Source organism: Vitis vinifera, chromosome 19 (assembly GCF_030704535.1).
Source record: "Vitis vinifera cultivar Pinot Noir 40024 chromosome 19, ASM3070453v1".
In the NCBI taxonomy this organism is placed as follows: Eukaryota; Viridiplantae; Streptophyta; class Magnoliopsida; order Vitales; family Vitaceae; genus Vitis; species Vitis vinifera.
In genome coordinates, this window is record NC_081823.1 from 11,211,083 (window position 1) to 11,230,350 (window position 19,268).

Genomic DNA, 19,268 nt, shown 5'->3' on the forward strand with positions numbered 1-19,268 from the left:
GAAAACTGGATATCGTCTCAACCTTGGGAATTTTAGAGTGCCATGCACCTGATACCTCCATTGGAGAACTGCATAGGCTTCATCACTCATTAGTTCGCTCATCACAATCACCCATACACCACCTCGTTCGGTTCTCATCTCTACAGTTTTTGAGAGAGAGAGAGAAAGAAGAAGAGATGAAGAATCACTGAGTTCTTTTCGAGAGTCGTGGCTACTCACCATAGTGGTTGCCGGTATGATCAGCGCGACTATTCTCATCAATAGCTTCAACCGAACGTCCAACAACTCTCTCTTATGTTCCCTCTCCAGTGCTTATACGAAACCCGACCACTCTGATGACTCAGTAGCGCAGACGCAACTCATCACCATTCTCCATTACGCAACATCTAGTGTTATAAAAAGAAATTTGAAGAAAGAAGAGTTGAGAGAAAAGATGAAAAGAATTCTCTTTTATTTTTTTCAACAGAAAATACAAGGCTGCTCTGTTATATAACAGAGTAAAGTGGCTCAACAAACTGAACGAGAAAAGCGGAAACAAACTAAACAAAACAACTCAAAAATGGCTCAGCTACAAATAATGACAAAACTACCCTTCTAGTAAAAAACAACTAATACAATCAATCCTAATACTCCCCCTCAAGATGGACTAAAGATGTTCTTTAGACCCATCTTGCCAATAAGAAGCTTAAAAGAAGAAGGATGAAGGGCTTTTGTCAAAACATCTGCTAACTGGTGTTCTGTAGAAACAAACAGAGGCTTGAGAACCCCACTTTGAACCTTGTCTCGAACAAGATGACAATCAATCTCAATGTGTTTTGTGCGTTCATGAAACACGGGATTTTCAGCTATATGTAAAGCAGACTGATTGTCACAAAAAAGAAGAGCAGGAGCAGAATGATCTATACCAAAGTCCTTGAGAAGAGCAAGAAGCCAAGTAATCTCACAAGAAGTATTGGCCATAGCACGATACTCAGCTTCAGCAGAAGAGCGAGAAACAATGTGTTGTTTCTTGGATTTCCATGACACCAAAGAATTCCCCAAGAAAACACAAAAACCAGTAACAGATCTTCTCGAATCAGGACAACGAGCCCAATCTGAATCAGTATAAGCCAGCAAACGAAGCTCTGAATTACTAGGAAAGAACAAACCCATGCCAGGATTACCTTTAAGGTAACGAAGGATTCTTTGAGCAGCATGTAAATGGGGCAATTTAGGACGAGAAATGAACTGACTAAGTCGACCTACAACATAAGAAATGTCAGGTCGTGTTAATGTCAAATATAACAGCTTCCCAAGTAGCCTACGATACAAGCTAACATCAGGAAGATCAACCCCCTCATCCATGGATAACTTGACATTAGCTTCCATAGGTGTACTAGCAGCTTTGCAACCTAAATACTCGAAATCAGAAAGCAAATCAAGAACATATTTTCGCTGAGAAACACAGATTCCAGTAGAGGATTTAGCAATTTCAAGACCAAGGAAATACTTGACATCACCCAAATCCTTCAATTTGAAGAGTTTATTCAACTCAGATTTCAAATCAGCAATGACCCCTTGATTATTACTAGCTATAATCACATCATCAACATAAACAAGAAGAGCAATGAACAAGCCATCAACATTTTTGATGAAAAGAGAATGATCGGAAGGAGATTGACTGAATCCCAAGCCCATAATGGCAGTAGAAAACTTAGAAAACCACTGTCTTGAGGCTTGTTTGAGACCATATAAGGATTTATGAAGCAAACAAACAGCATTCGAAGGCAAAGACTCCCCCTTTCTATTATAACCAGGAGGTAACTTCATATACACTTCCTCATTCAAGTCTCCATGAAGGAAAGCATTGTTCACATCCAATTGTGACAAGTGCCAACCTTTAACAGCAGCAATAGCCAAAAGCAATTTAACAGTCACTAGTTTTGCCACTGGTGAAAAAGTATCAACATAATCAATGCCTTCACGTTGAGTATACCCTTTGGCCACTAAACGAGCTTTATACCGTTCTATGGTACCATCAGCATGATGTTTAATTTTGTACACCCATTTACAGCCAACGGGGTGCTTACCAACAGGTAAACTAACAATAGACCAGGTCTTATTTTCCTCAAGAGCCTCTAATTCACAATCCATGGCAGCCCTCCATTCTGGTATTTCAGCAGCCTTTGCAAAAGAGCTGGGTTCTGAAATAATGGAAACTGAGAGAGAAAAAAGTTTGTAAGAAGGAGAGAGCTTATCATAACTCAAAAAATGTTGTATGGGATGAGAAGTGGAGTGAGTTTCAACATGAGCAACAGAGTTGATTAAAGAGCAGTGATAATCTTTCAAATATGAAGGTTGTTTGGAGACTCTTGTTGGTCGTAAAGAAGGAGCAACTTGAAGAGGTGGCTGTGAAACAACACAAGGAAGAACTGAGGAAGATTGATCATTATCAGCAGCAATACAAGGAAGAACTCGATCATGAAACAAATCAGAAGAAATATCAGGAGAAGAACAGGGATTTGTCTTTGAAAAAGGAAAGATCTCTTCATGAAAAATAACATTTCTAGAGATAGATATGGAATGTGTCTCTATATCCAGTAATTTGTATCCTTTAAAACCAAAGGGATAACCAAGAAAAACGGCTGCTTTGGCTCGAGGTGAGAATTTTGTCCTGTTAGCTTTCAAAGTAGAAACATAACACAAGCAACCAAAGACCCGCAAATGACTATAATCAGGCAGCTTATCATGTAGGATTTCAAAAGGAGTCTTATTGTTTAGAAAAGGACTTGGTGTTCTATTGATTAAGTATACTGCAGTGAGTATACAGTCACTCCAGTAACAGACAGGAAGGCTGGACTGAAAAAGAAGAGCACGGGCCACATTTAGAATATGCTGGTGTTTCCTTTCTACCACAGAATTCTGCTGAGGAGTTTCAACACAAGAACGATAGTGTATGACACCAAGAGAATGATAGAAATTGGAAAGAAATAATTCTGGAGCATTATCTGATCTTATGGCCTTAACTTCCTTACCAAACTGCTTCTTTACAAAAGCAAAGAAATCTGGAATATATTTTTGAACTTCAGATTTATTCTTCAACATATAAACCCAAGTTACTCGACTATAATCATCAACTATAGTCAAGAAAAATTTGTAGCCTTCAACACTGCCAACAGAAAAAGGTCCCCATATATCTAGATGCAAAAGATCAAAAGTGGAAGAACATCTTTTATTAAGAGAAATGTAAGGCAGACAACGCTGCTTAGCTAAAGGACATACATTGCAGGGAGTAAGATCAAAGGATGAATCAAAATCCAATACAGATTGTAGACCTTTTAAACGACTAAAAGAAGGATGTCCAAGTCTAGAATGCCACAAAGAAAGAATATTAGAAGTAGGAATCCGAGAAGCTGCAACAAAAGCTTTATCAGCAACAAAACTGTCAAAATCCAGCTGATATAACTGACCTTTCCTGCTACCCTTCCCAATCATCTTGCCCCGAGATGGTTCCTGAATAATGCAAGCATCAGGAGTAAAAACCATTGAAAGAGATAAAGTGTCTGTAAATGCACTCACAGAAAGTAGATTATATCTGAAAGTAGGCACAAACAACACATTTAGAAGCTTGACATCCTTCGAAAGAATGACCGAACCAACTCTATCAATAGGGACAGTAATACCAGTAGGTAAAGTAACTCGGACATTTTGAACAACAATAGAAGAATCAAATAGAGAAATGTCATTGCAAACATGATGGGTGGCCCCACTATCAATAATCCAACCTTTATTTTGGATTTTAACTTTATTACCAGCAAAATTAGACACTGATAGTCCTGTTGAAGAATTCTCTGTGGAAGCTGAAGAAGTAGAGCTTAATTGGTTGGTTAAGAGTTGAATCAATTGTTGACACTGCATGGTAGTGAGGGAAGAAACAGTGGATTCAGAAGAACCTGCATTCAAAGACTTAAGGACTTCTGAATTGTTAGCCATTGAGCTTGAATTAGAGCCTTTATTTTTGAATTTCCATCCCGGTGGATACCCAACAAGTTTATAGCATTTATCTTTGATATGACCTTGGAAACCACAATAAGAACAAGTAATTCTATCCCTTCGAGTTTTAGAGCCACCTGAACTTCCTGCTGGTGCATTAGAATTAGAGCCAAATGTCATAGGATCAGAATTGTGAGAACCAGAATAAGAATAACCAACAGTCCTGTGACGTTCTTCTTGAATAACCAGAGAAAATACTTTATTAATAGCAGGTAAGGGATCCATCATCAAAATTTGTCCTCTAATCTGAGCATAAGAGTCATTTAAACCCATAAGAAATTGTAAAACATACTCCCTATGTTGATAATCTGTCCAGACTCTCAATCCACCACAATGACATACTGGAACAGGTTGAAACTCCCTCAATTCATCCCAAAGAATCTTCAATTTAGTGAAATATGAATTGACATCCAATGAACCTTGATTAAGAGCAGATAATTGCTTCTTAATTTGAAAAATTCGAGGTCCATTACCCTGATTAAATCTATCATTCAAATCTCTCCAGATATCACAAGCAGAATCCAAATATAAAAGACTATCTGCAATTTCTCTTGAAACAACATTTATGATCCATGAAGAAATCATACTGTTACATCTATTCCAAGCACCGTAAATCAAATCATGAGACATAGGTCTAGAAATCGTACCATCCACAAAACCAACTTTGTTCTTCGCTGTGAGAGCCATCAGCATCGCTCTACGCCAGGTATGATAATTCGCTCCAGTCAAAAGATTTGAAACAAGATTGAGCCCTGGATGATCTCCATTATGAAGAAAATAGGGACTACTCGAATCTTCAACAACAACAATCTCAGAATTCACCTGGCCACCGCGATTACCATTACCAGATCCACCTTTCGCCATGAACACGAACGAGAACAAAGAACAGAGAAAGAGAAGAAAAAAAAAAATAGAAATTAGGGATTTGAAACCCTAAATGGATGGCTCTGATACCATGTTATAAAAAGAAATCTGAAGAAAGAAGAGTTGAGAGAAAAGATGAAAAGAATTCTCTTTTATTTTTTTCAACAGAAAATACAAGGCTGCTCTGTTATATAATAGAGTAAAGTGGCTCAACAAACTGAACGAGAAAAGCGGAAACAAACTAAACAAAACAACTCAAAAATGGCTCAGCTACAAATAATGACAAAACTACCCTTCTAGTAAAAAACAACTAATACAATCAATCCTAATATCTAGAGTGATTCCGCATCAATCTTTGGCGGAGATCAAAGTCTCATTTGACGTCCTCCAATCTTTCGCTTCCTACAACTTCTGGGTCTACGGGCTCGGCCACGATTCTATTATGTGGTCCTCTTTCAACCCAAAAGGCATCGCCCCCTCCTCGAAGAAGATCCCAAATGGGTTCAGAATATGTTAAAACAAGCCCCTAACTTGCTTGCCCACACCGGCGCCCTTCCTTCATCTTTGGTAGCAACAGTTGCAACCATCAGTCAAAGCAACTAGTACCGTTACCATGCACCACCGCCCTCCATCTCCACTGCCAGCCTGTACCATGCATCACAGCTCCTCCACTAGCAGCACCACCTCTATTATTCTCAAACCAGCCATGCCACAGGCCACCCATCTGTCGTCGCCGCTGCTGTACTGACCATGCCCTTATCGTTGCTTATCTCCTAACTTGCCTATGTATAAAGTAGTTTCCGATGAATCCACCAGAAAAATGAAACTCTCCTTCGTGTTCTGGGATCGATCAGATCCAAATTTTCAATAGAGTGATAACTGGTTGGGGGGAAAAGTAATGAAGAATGGGATGATAGAATGCAGTGTTTTCCATTCTAGATTCGTATCCCCAAATGCCAAAACCGTCTCAAGGATTTATGATTGGCACATGAGTAAGATATCATCAAAGCATCGTGCCCTCAATGTCTTATTGGTTGTTGGTGATTGTATCCTAGTTGGTTTACAACCTATTTTGGTGTTTATGTTCAAGGCTAGGCGTCAGAAAATTGGAGAGAAGTCCCTTCACTCAGTTTTCGCATTTGTGCAGGCTGCCCGCAACAATGTGCTTGTAGACCCTCAATTTTGTCATCCCAGCACATGTCCTATTAAGTATTTGTCTGTTACTTTACAACAATTCCTTGGTGGCTCATTACTACTCGTGTACCCTATATTTTCTAAGCCACCTTGGAGACCTTGGTTGAGGGATTTATCTAACCCCATTGTGACTCTTGGTAGCCTTAATTTAGACTTAGGCCCATTTAGGAACCCTAGACCCATTTAGGCACCTTAGGCCCATTTAGGCACTCTACGCCTACGCCTGCTTGAGCACCTTAGGCCCACTTAGGCACCCTAGGCTTATTTAGATGCACTTGGCCCATTAAGCACCACCTTAGGCCCACTTAGGTCCCTTGGATAGTTCTTTAAGCTTAGTACACTAAGGTTTCTCTTCTAGAATTCTATTTGTTTGATATTTTTTTTTTTAAGTGGGTTCTAGTTTATTTATTTATTTGTTCTGTAATTTTTTTTTTTAGGAAATTATATGATACTAACGCTATGTTTCTTTATCATGAAATAATATTTTGGTTATCTTGTGCATGCATATGATTAATCTTTTTCATTTATTTATTTATTTATTTTTATTTTTTATTTTTTATTTTTTATTTTTTAATTGGATGATTTTGTTTTTTATTATTATTATTGCATGGTTCTTTGAAAGGAAGGTTCAACCGTGATTTGAAAGAGCATTTAGCTCAAGATAGATATGAAAAAGGGAAGAAAGAGAAAGATAGGAAGGTTTTAGGGAGGGTTATGTTCAAGAAACTTACCAAAGTTGGTTTTGGCAGGTGAAAAGAAGATATTCGGTGTGTATAGGAATGGAATGAAGGCTAGGTTAGTTCTAATCATGCTGGACCGACACAGAAGATTGGGGGCTCTCTCTGGACTGGAGAGGGTTTTTTTTCCATGTTGGTGGAGTCAACGGGACTGATTAGAGGAACCGTGGATTGACTAAGTACATGGGGGAGAAAACAACAGGCTGTTTTGGGGTCAAATGAGGAGAAACGACCATACACAGAGGAAGGAGGAGATCTCCAACATTCTGGAGGAGATCATTGAAGGAAGGTTGGAGGGTGGATTCAAGGATGAAAGGTGGATTTTTATTTTTTTTTAGAGAAATTAATGTCTTTGGGAAGGGAACCATCAACCAGTCGCACCATTCTTGATATACTTTCAGCATGCATTGAAGAAGGATTATTGGGAACGGGTTTTGGGATCGATCTATGGCGCAAGGTTGGACTCTGAGGTCTATATCTGATTAAGGGTTTCGTATTCAAGAGATTCTAAAGGGATTTTTGCCCTATTCCGCAACTAATGCATGCAAGACCGACATCTAGGTTGGGACAGGCTTTTGGATTCATGAGTCGCTTGTACGTAAACAATAGGATGTATGACCAGTATGGGAATGCATTCTGAACAGGTTATGGATTTGGATCTAATGGCTATGATTCAAGAACAAGTGAACGTGGTTGGTTGATCGTTGACAGCAGGTACAGAAACAAGAGTCGAGCCAATAGTGTCCTTGGCTATGGGAATAATTTATCCGGGAAAATACTTGATTTAATTAGGAACTGTACCAAACTTGACAAACTGTATCTTCAAGGCACATAAATGGAGGACAGCCAGATTCATGCACAAATGAGATCCAATTCAAGGAGAGCACGCTAGTTGGGGGGGCATCACGGTTATTTTCAACAACGTGCCACCATATTCTGATTTCGGGGGCGCACTGAACCAGAAGAAAACACCAGTTCGACTGGAGATTTTGGGGGAAAAGTCAACATAGGTTCATATTTTGGTGACGTTTTTTGGAGATTTTCGGGAGCAGATTTAGAAATTTTTGGTGGGCCCCTAGTGAACAGAATTGAGGATTGGAAGGAGGGCGGAAGAGCAGCACACACAGCCGGCCAGATGTGGAATTCTTGGGTTTGGGTTTTCTTTGTTTCCTACTCTTCTAATATTCTCCACAAGCAGCCACAAATTCTCTCTAAAGTGGGCTATCACTTTCCACCACACTTGGAGCACATGCGCCGCTTTCAAAAATGAGAACCACTATTGGAAATGAGAGGTCGCCATTTTGACAAGATGCAAGTTCACATATGAAGATGATATAGATTTTGGTGGACCATCAAAGTTCTATCAGAGTTGAACAAACTAAGCATTTAGAAGCACACGTCACTTCATGGACCACTAAAATTCCTCTTCAATTCTTTGATAACATCAAAATTCCAACTGCCCATCGTGAGTTTAGTGTTGATTTTGTAAATATGAATTTTATACCTTGTGGGGAACAATTTCCAAACGTAGCAGCATAGCCATTTTGGGAGGACAATTCTAGTGGTGCAAAAATTTTCAAAAACTGTTTTTCCTTGTTGTCAGTTTTTATTCAACCACTGACCATTTAGATTTAAAATTCGTTTTAGCAACTTTGGAATGTTTTTAAAAATTTCAAAACTTATATGACTTTCCTCACTTCTTGAACTTGAATTTAAAGTTTCGTTTGAGTCAGAAATCCATTCTAGAATAGAATATATAAACGAGTCTTTAGGGGGGCTCCGTTTCCACCTAGTTCTGGGTACCCAAGATCTTTTTGCAAATATAAAATACCAGACAACTTTTTAAATTTGATTCAATATTTTTTCTCAATTTTAGGCTTCTTTAAATTGGTTTAGACACAAAATATTAAAAAAATATGCCTTTTTGAGGGAGATATGATTTTTCAAAATTGTGCCTACTGTGCATGCTAGATTTTGGACATCTAATTAGCTTGAGTGTTTTAAAAATATTTTTGAGTACTATCCGACCCTGGATTCATTTTGTTATGTGATATAGACACTTTGAATGTGTGTGATTTTTTGTATGATTTTATGTCATCATTTATTATTTTTTTAAAATTCGTATATGCATGCTAGTTTTTCTTATCTAATCTGGACTTTGTAGAACCTTTAGGTGTCTTTGCTACCTGTCCTTTGAATGAGAGTTTGGCCTTTGGTATGTTGATTTAGATGTGTAGGAGTTGTTTGTTGAAAATTTTCGTAATTAAATTCTACTCTAAGCCATTTTTTAGAATTTTTTTTATGCTCCATTTTCTAATTGCATGTTGTTGATCTCGTACATTGCTTGAATTGTTTTTTTTTTCTTTTTTGAGTCATTTGACTTACCTTGGCTCAATTTTGGCTTTGGTATTGTGTATTAGACATAATAAATATGTTATATAATTCATACTTGTCCTAATCACTCTAGCATTTTTGGAGGAATCTTATAAATTATGCATGCTCTCCAGGTACGCTCTCTGTCACTTACTTTTTGAAATTTTATGAACATGCATGTTATTGTGAATTTCATTTATGCTTGATGTGATCCTTAGGTGCTTAGATGTATGCTTGATTTGTTTGGATAAAACACATGTTGTGTGCTATATTTCCAAACTAACCATTGATGTTTTATGATAGTGCTTAAGAAGTAGTCCAGGTACACACCTTAAATCTTCTTTATGATTTGTGATTGGTTTTTCTTGTTTGGCATGCTATTTTTGAAATCACCTTGTCTACCTAGGTATCCTTGATCGACCGAATTAATTACCATATTTCCCTCCACTTAGTTAGTAGAGACCTTTGTAGGGCTTAGAGGGGTGCTACCTCCTAGAGGTACCTTCCGAACAAGTAACATGATCCTCGGACCTAGACTCGGGTTTTTCAAGACTTGCTTTTCCAAAACTATGAAGTCATTTTTTTAGGGTTTTCTTTCTTGTTTTATTTTCCCTTTAAAATAAAATAAAATAAGTGGCGACTCTGACTTTTCCAAAACTAATTTTTTACTAAATAAAAAGCAAGTCTCGCCGATTGAGTGGAGACGCACATGAAAAATGTGGGTCCACAAATTGGCGACTCCACTAGGGATCTTGAAGATCAAGCTTGAACACTAGTTGAGGAAAATATGACCTTTAATTGGTCGATTAGAGGGTACTACTTTTTTTAGGCAAGGTCATTTAGATTGCTTGCTTGATTGGTTTGATATCATAACATGTCTTTATACTTCTTTATCTTGAATGATCACTTGATTGCTTGCTCACTTCAGCATGATTCACTCTCACATATGATAGATAGGACTTTAACTATTTGATATTTATCTGTTTCGCATGATTGCTTGTCGCATGACAACCCTTTCTTTTACATGATTGCATGATTGCTTGTCTTTGTTCACTATTTCACTTTAGATCTTAGGTTTTTTTTGGATGCACCGACATCCTTCACTATGCAATTTAGATTATCCCTAAGTGTTGAGAGATGGGAAGAGTCTTCACCATTAAGAAACCCCCTGGGAAAGTGAGGAAGTGCATGTGTGGAGGTAATGACCACCTTGCATGGAAGCACCCCATCTCCTTGGAGGCATGTAGAGGGTTGCGTACTGTCGGAGGGTACAATCGCTTTTGCTAGGGATCCTTTAACCCACCCATTTTATCTTATAGAACCACCTCAACCTAGTAGGTCAGCCTAGATCCAATTAAGATTCCATTCCTACACGTGGGTGCATCTATGGATCTTCAGAGTTGCCTTGGTCACAATTGGGTTCAGTTATTATCTTCATGGTCTCCTTTTGATGTGTTTAGAGATTGGTACATGTTTGAGTTTCAATTGGGCCACCTTTGTACATTGTGATTAGTGCGTTTCCACATCTTTTGAGCTTTCTTCGTGTCATTTCTCTTTTCGTGCTTTTGTACCTTATAAAAGTGTTATTCGTTTTGGTTCAAATTCAACTTCTTAGATTAAAGTTAGAGATAGTTTGATCAGGGTTTCAAAGCAATCAGGTACGAATCTTTGGCATGTTATAGTTGATTAACTTACTATCACCATGACTCTATTTAAGAGGCATTAGTAGGTTTGAGCCAGAAGATTGATGGACAGTGAAATAGATAGCATCCGGTTCAAGATGAGATGTCATGTGATTCATCACCACCCACCCCCACCACCCAGTTAGCCAGTGACATTGTTGAGGGTGACGTCGTACATATGATGAGTATAGTGGATTATGGGTCAAAGCTTATTAGATGAGAGTTCTTATAGAGGATGTTAGTTTTTTCTTTAAGATGGGAGATTTGGTTGACATGGTTTTCTTCATGATGAGCCTGAGATGGATATGTTGGATGATAGTCGTATGGTTAGCACAGATTAGCCAGAGATAGTTCACTCTCTTGATATGCTTAAGATCTTCATCGTTGAGAGTTCAAAAGAGATTCAGTTTATTTATGTTGGGGCATCCCACTTATGTTGATGATATGTTTGAGGATGATGTTAGCCTAGTTATGGTCATGGAGATTCATTTATTCAAGGAGACCCTAGGGACTTACTTAGAGTACACCACTTGTCATTAGAGAGTTGACCCCAGAAAGGAGATATGATGGACATATCTTGATAGAAATCAGTTCTCATACCCTACCAACATGGATGAGCTGAAGAAGTATTACATTTGAGACCATGGTGGGTGGCCATAATTTCGGTTAGCCTTATACTTTATCACCTCTATCTATATATTAGATCGTTGCTAGCCCATTGAGCTTCACGTGGTACGTTAAAGCCTTTCTTCTTCCTTGTAGCCTTGATTACCATTTCTACACTCAGGTTTGAGGCCCTTTAATGTAGATGCATGCTTTGCTAGGAAAGTCTCGTGAGCTTTAGACTTATAGGCCTATCTTCTCATTCTTGTTACCATCTCTTCATCACCCCGTTTGTTCTATTTTGCTATCACCACATTTTCATTTTCTATCATGTTTTTATTATTATTCGCTTTATTTTATCTCTCCTCTTCCCTGGGTTGATGATTCTTCACATCTTGGTGCAAAGAGGGCAGTCATATCACTTCATTCATCCCATCATTTGGCATTGATTTGGAGATTTTAGTTTGAGAGGTTGTCTCATGGGATGGGGTTCATGTATTCATCAGTGATTTGAGAGAGTTTGTTCACCCCATGTATCTTTCACATTGGAGTTTGATTTATTGATGATCAAAGCATGCACATTCAAAAAGCAACAAAAATAAATAAATAAAAAAAGCACAATGATGTGTTCGTATATGGTATCTTGCTCCATTGGGCACTTATGTCACGTTTTGAGTTATGTTTACTGGGTATATTTGTCATTGTGGGTTCTTGTGAGATTTTTGTATGGGTTCTCACTCATTGAGCCACTTTTGTTACGCATTTGGAGTATCGAGGGTTCATGAGAGAGTTCTATGAGATCCTATGCTTCTTGGATCATTGTTGATATGTATTAGGTATGAGAGATGAGTAACCTTTTACTAGGGTCTCCGAATCATTGTCTCATCCATCATTCCATCATTGGTGATATGACTTTCCTTTATTGTACCGATATGGGTTGATCATCATTCATTCCACTTTCTCATTACCTTATTTTGTATCCCATCACCTCTTTCCAAGTCTTCCTTTCACCTTTTATCCATTTCCTACATATTGACACATTTTCGGTTCGATACCTTATACACATCATTCACATGTTTCATTGATAGTTTGAATAGTTATCATTTTTCTTGTTCTGCCATAGACATTTCCCTTGGTTACCTCGGGTCCATGGCACACGAGCTCTTCTATTCATGTTGCATTTTATACACAAGGGCATGGGTTTTTTATTATTGGGTATTTAAGCCTAGTTTCCCTTCATTTCTATTACTCTATCACCCTAGCCTACATTACGTCCCGTGTCTTAAGACCAACCTGAGGCCATGAGATCAGATGTCGTTTTTAACAGCCCCTACTTGGACAAGTGTTTGAGATTTGGTTGATATTTAGATATCATCATGCTTCTTCTTTTGGGAGACATCTCTTTGATGTTTGGACCCGATTTAGTTGTGGATGTGGATGATTGGGTGCCATCTATTTTTTCAACCTACCACACATCTGATGCCATACTGGGGCATATTTTAGTTTCGGTTGAGATTTGTAGATCTTCATTGCTTTACATGATCATCCCCATTTATGAGATACATGTCGAGTTGATGATTTTATTTCATTTATTTATTTATTATTATTATTTTTTTAACAATGATTCCCTAGTGGAGCCTTTCTTGAGTCATTCAGTCAGGCTCATACTTTCTAAAATTGTCATGATTCTTTGATGGAGTTGTCTCAGGCACATAGACTACCATATCATCATTTCAGTGGAACACGTGTCAGATCTCTTATACGTCCCCATTGAGTTATTCTCGAGTCATCAGGATGGACCAGATGTACTAGTTGCTATACTGGGGCATATTTTCCTTGGTTACCCACATGGCAAGAAGCGTCAGTTGCTATATTGGGGCATATTCCCCTTCTCTGTTGTGGAGATGATCGTTTTCTTACGGAGCTGTTACTGTTTTCTTTATTCAGAGGACAATTGGGTTTTGACTGTCTCATTACCTATGACTCTTCAATAAATCGTCATGTTGGGGCAGTGACGATTGCCCCAGTGGACCATTTTTCTTGAGACCCGCCAGTGGATCATTCCTTTGAGATGATGACAGATTCCTCCAGTAAGGTATCTCAAGTTAAACATATCCAAATTATTATGACACTTTGTCAGGCCTCATGATTTAGTCAGATGGGTTGTGAGACTTTATGTTATAGTTGATTTGACCATTTCAACTCATCGACAAAGCATCTTTTGAGACTCGTGGAGTCTCTTTTAGACCTTTTCAGTGGATCGAGATTTGTGATGACACACCACATTGAGGTTTTTTTTCCCCCTCATCATTTTCTCGCAGCTTGGCATTTAGAGCCACCATAATTCTCATAGGCGTTTAGAGCCACCATTTTCATAGGCGTTTAGAGCCACCATTTTCATAGGCATTCAGAGTCACCATTTTCAGAGGTGTTCAAAGCCATTATCATTTTCATAGGCGTTCAGAGTCATCATTTTCATAGGCGTTCAGAGCCACCATTTTCATAGGCGTTCAGAGCCACCATTTTCATAGGCATTCAAAGTCATCATTTTCATAGGTGTTCAAAGGCACTATCATTTTCATAAGCGTTCAAAGACACCATTTTCATAGGCATTTAGAGCCACCATTTTCATAGGCGTTCAGAGCCACCATCATTTTCATAGGCATTCAGAGCCATCATTTTCATAGGCGTTTAGAGCCACCATTTTCATAGGTGTTCAGAGCCACCATTTTCATAGGCGTTTAGAACCACCATTTTCAGAGGAGTTCAAAGTCATCATCATTTTCATAGGCATTCAGAGCCATCATTTTCATAGGCGTTTAGAGCCACCATTTTCATAGGCGTTTAAAGCCACCATTTTCATGGGCGTTTAGAGCCATCATTTTCATAGGCATTCAGAGCCACAATTTTTAGAGGCATTCAGAGCCACCATCATTTTCATAGGCATTCAAAGCCATCATTTTCATAGGCATTCAAAGCCACCATTTTCATAAGCCTTCAGAGCCACCATTTTCATAGGTGTTCAGAGCCACCTTTTTCATAGGAGTTCAGAGCCACCATTTTCATGGGCGTTCATAGCCACCATTTTCATAGGCCTTTAGAGCCACCACCATTTTCATAGGCATTTAGAGCCATCATTTCCATAGGCATTCAAAGGCATCATATTCATAGGCATTCAAAGCCACCATTTTCATGGGCATTCAGAGCCATAAATTTTATAAGCGTTCAGAGCCACCACCATTTTCATAGGCATTCAGAGCCATCATTTCTATAAGCATTCAAAGCCATCATTTTTATAGGTGTTTAGAGTCACCATTATTTTCATAGGCGGTCAAAGTCATTTATTTTTTCACTTAGAGCCCAGAGTTCTCAACCTAGAGTCGATTTTTCATTTATGACCCAGAGTCATTTCTTTTCCATTTAGAGCCCAGAGTTCTAGATCTGGAGTCGATTTTTCATTTATGATCCAAAGTCATTTCTTTTCCATTCAGAGCCACTATTTTCATAAGCGTTCAGAACCACCATTTTTTTCATAGGCGTTCAGAACCATCATTTTCATAGCTCTCTCCAAACTAGTTGGGGTTTTTTTCCATGTTGGTGGAGTCAACGAGATTGATTAGAGGAACCACGGATTGACTGAGTACGTGGGGGAGAAAACAACATGCTGTTTTGGGGTCAAAAGAGGAGAGGCAGCCATACACAGAGGGAAGAGAAGATCTCCAACATTCTAGAGGAGATCATTGAAGAAAGGTTGGAGGGTGAATTCATGGATGAAAGGTGGATTTTTTTTAGTTTTAAATAAATTAATGTCTTTGTGAAGGGAACCATCAACTAGCCGCACCATTCTTGATATACTTTCAACACGCATTAAAGAAGGATTATTGCAAATGGGTTGTGGGATCGATTTATGGTGCAAAGTTGGACTTTAAGGGTCTATATTTGATTAAGGGTTTTGTATTCAAGAGATTCTAAAGGGATTTTTGCCCTATTCCGCAATTGATGCATCGACATCTAGCTTGGGATAGGCTTTTGGATTCATGAGTCGCATGTACGCAAACAATAGGATGTATAACCATTATGGGAATGCATTCCGAATAGGTTCTGGATTTGGATCTAATGGCTATGATTCAAGAACAAGTGGGCATGGTTGCTCGATTGTTGACAGTAGGTACAGAAACAAGAGCTAAGCCAATAGTGTCCTTGGTTATGAGAATAATTTATCTAGGAAAATACCTAATTTAATTAGGAACTGGACCAAACTTGGCAAATTTTATCTTTAAGACACATCAATGGAGGACAGCCAGATTCACGCACAAATGAGATCCTATTCAAGGAGAGCACGCCAGTTGGGGGGGGGCATCATAGTTATTTGCAATAGTGTGCCACCATATTTTGATTTTGGGGGGTCGCATTGAACCAGAAGAAAACACCAGTTCGGCTGGAGATTTTGGGGGGAAAGTCAACACAGGTTCAAATTTTGGTGACGTTTTCTGGAGATTTTCAGAAGTAGATTCAGAAATTTTTGGTGGGGCCCCAATGGACAAAATTGAGGATTGGAAGGAGGGCAAAAGAGCAGCACACATAGCCGGCCAAATGTGGAATTCTTGGGTTTGGGTTTTCTTTGTTTCCTACTCTTCTAATATTCTCCACAAGCAACCACAAATTCTCTCTTAAGTGGGCTGCCACTTTCCACCACACTTGGAGCACACGCGCCGCCTTAAAAAATGAGAACCACCATTGGAAAGGAGAGGCCACCACTTTGAAAAGATGCACAATCCACATATGAAGATGATATAGATTCTGGTGGACCATCAAAGTTCTATCAGAGTTTAACAAACTGAGCATTTAGCAGCACAGGTCGCTTCATGGGACCACTAAAATTCCTCTTCAATTCTTTGATAACATCAAAATTCCAGCTGACCATTGTGAGTTTAGTGTTGATTTTTTAAATATGAATTTTATACCTTGTGGGGAAAATTTTCCTAATTCAACAGCATAGCCATTTTGGGAGGACAATTCTAGTGGTGCAAAAATTTTCAAAAACTATTTTTCCTTGCTGCAAGTTTTCATTCAACCACTGACCCTTTAGATTTAAAATTCGTTTTAGCAACTTTGGAATGTTTCTAAAAAATTTCCAAAACTTGTATGACTTTTCTCACTTCTTGAACTTAAATTTAAAGTTTTTTTTGAGTTAGAAAGCCATTCTAGAATAAAATATATAAATAAGTCTTTAAGGGGCTTCGTTTTCACCTAGTTCTGGACACCCGAGATCGTTTTGCAAATATAAAATACCAGATGACTTTTTAAATTTGATTCAATATTTTTCCTCAATTTTAGGCTTCTTGAAATTGATCTTAGACACATAAAATGTTAAAAAAATAGGCTTTTTGAGGGAGATATGATTTTTCAAACTCTTGCATACTATGCATGTTGGATTCTGGACATCTGATTAGCTTGAGTATTTTAAAAGTATTTTTGAGTACTATCCGACCCTGGATTCATTTTTTTTTCTGTGATATAGAGACTTTGAACTATGTGTTTGATTTTTATTTTTTTTTATGATTTTATGTGATCATTTATTATTTTTTCAAAATTCGTTTATGCATGTCAGTTTTTCTTATCTAATATGGACTTTGAAGAACCTTTAGGTATCTTTGCTGCAACCTGTCCTTTGAATGAGAGTTTTCCCTTCCGTATGTTGATCTAGATGTGTAGGAGTTGTTTCTTGAAATTTTTCATAATTAAATTCCACTCTAAGCCATTTTTTAGAATTTGTTTTTTATGCTCCCTTTTTTGATTGCATGTTGTTGATCTAGTACATTGCTTGAATTGGTTATTTATTTTTTGAGTCATTTGACTTACCTTTGCTCAATTTTGGTTTTGGTATTGTGTATTAGACATAATAAATATGTTATATAATTCATACTTATCCTAATCACTCTAGCATTTTTGGAGGAATCTTATAAATTATGCATGCTCTCCAAGTACGCTCTCTATCACTTACTTTTCGAAATTTTATGAACATGCATGTTATTGTGAATTTGATTTATGCTTGATGTGATCCTTAGATGCTTAGATGTATGCTTGATTTTTTTGGATAAAACACATGTTGTGTGCTATATTTCCAAACTAACCATTGATGTTTTATGATAATGCTTAAGAAGTAGTCCAAGTACGCACCTTAATCTTCTTTATGATTTGTGATTGGTTTTTCTTATTTGGCATGCTATTTTTGAAATCAGCTTGTCTACCTAGGGATCCTTGATCAACCAAATTAATTGCCATATTTCCCTCCACTTAGTCAGTAGAGACCTTTGTAGGGCTTATAGGGGTGCTACCTCCTAGAGGTACCTTTCCAACAAGTAACATGATCCCCAGACCTAGACTCGGTTTTTTCAAGACTTGCTTTTCCAAAACTATGGAGTCATTTTTTTAGGGTTTGCTTTCTTGTTTTATTTTCCCTTTAAAATAAAATAAAATAAGTGGCGACTCTAAGTTTTCCAAAACTAATTTTTCACTAAATAAAAAGCGAGTCTTGCCGATCGAGTGGGGGTGCACGTGAAAAGGCGGGTCCACAATGCTTCTTGTTGTTCTAGCACTTCTATATGCTATCAATAACTACCTCAAGTTCATCATGCAGCTTTATTTTAATTCTGCAACTATGAAGATGCTTAGCAATCTGAAGGCTTTGGTAATTGCAGTTTTGTCGAAGATAATTGTGAGACGTCATTTTTCCATGATTTAGTGAGAAGCTCTTGCTCTGTTGCTCAATGTGATTAGTGTTAATCAGATGCGTTCTCTACTTGAAGGTTCCACTGCTTCAGGCCTCCCAATGGTTATGGGTGCATATCTTTATACATTGATCTTTGTAACTGTTCCGTCTTTAGCCTCAGTCTACAATGAGTATGCACTGAAGAGCCATTATGATACAAGCATTTATCTTCGGAACTTATTTTTATATGGGTATGGTGCTATATTCAACTTTCTTAGAATTGTGGCAACTGCCGTTGTGAAAGGTCCTAGTAGCTTTGACATCCTGCATGGACATTCAAAGGATACCATGCTTTTGATATTTAACAATGCGGCACAAGGAATTTTATCCTCCTTTTTTAAATATGCTGATACAATTTTGAAGAAGTATTTGTCAACAGTAGCCACCATCTCTACAAGCATAGCCTTTGCTGTAATGTTTGGTCATACACTGACCATTAACTTTATTTTAGGAATTTCTATTGTGTTTATCTCTATGTACCAGTTCTTTTCACCTCTTTCAAAAGTCAAAGATGATGAACAAAATGGGAAGCTGGAGGTAATGGACATTCAGGATGACCACAGGTTGAAGGATTCATCTTCCATAAATATGGTGGTAGGAACGCATAAGCAGGAGGGTACTCCATTCGGTCATGAAAGTAGGAGCACATAGCCACCATTCATCCTTAAGTCTTACAGACGCTCTACCTGTACCATCCATTGAGAAGCCTTATAGTCACATCACATAGAAAAATCTTGAAAAAGGTAAGTTAAAATTCTTTAGTTTAGTTTTTAATTCTTTGTTCTAATTTTAAAAAGTTAGAATTTTATTAGTTTAATTCTTTAGTTTAATCAATCATGTTAGATATATTTCATGCTTTTAATTCGGATTAGTTTAGTTATAATTTATTCTTTAGTTTGGAATAGTTGATGATTTTAATTTATTGACTTAATTAATCATGTTAGATAAAGTTCATGTTTTTAATTCCAATTAGTTTAGTTTTAATCTATCTCTTAGTTTAAGTGTGTTAGT

The 19,268-nt window shown here is 37.8% G+C and overlaps 1 protein-coding gene across 1 annotated transcript; it reads left to right on the top strand.

The window, feature by feature from the left end:
- The first annotated feature begins 5,794 nt into the window (after positions 1–5,794).
- On the top strand, positions 5,795–18,908 carry LOC100252157 (CMP-sialic acid transporter 2-like). Its single transcript, XM_010646455.1, is given in 2 exon segments — positions 5,795–6,058; positions 18,063–18,908. Coding segments are annotated over 2 exon segments (1,110 nt in total).
- Positions 18,909–19,268: the final 360 nt, after the last annotated feature.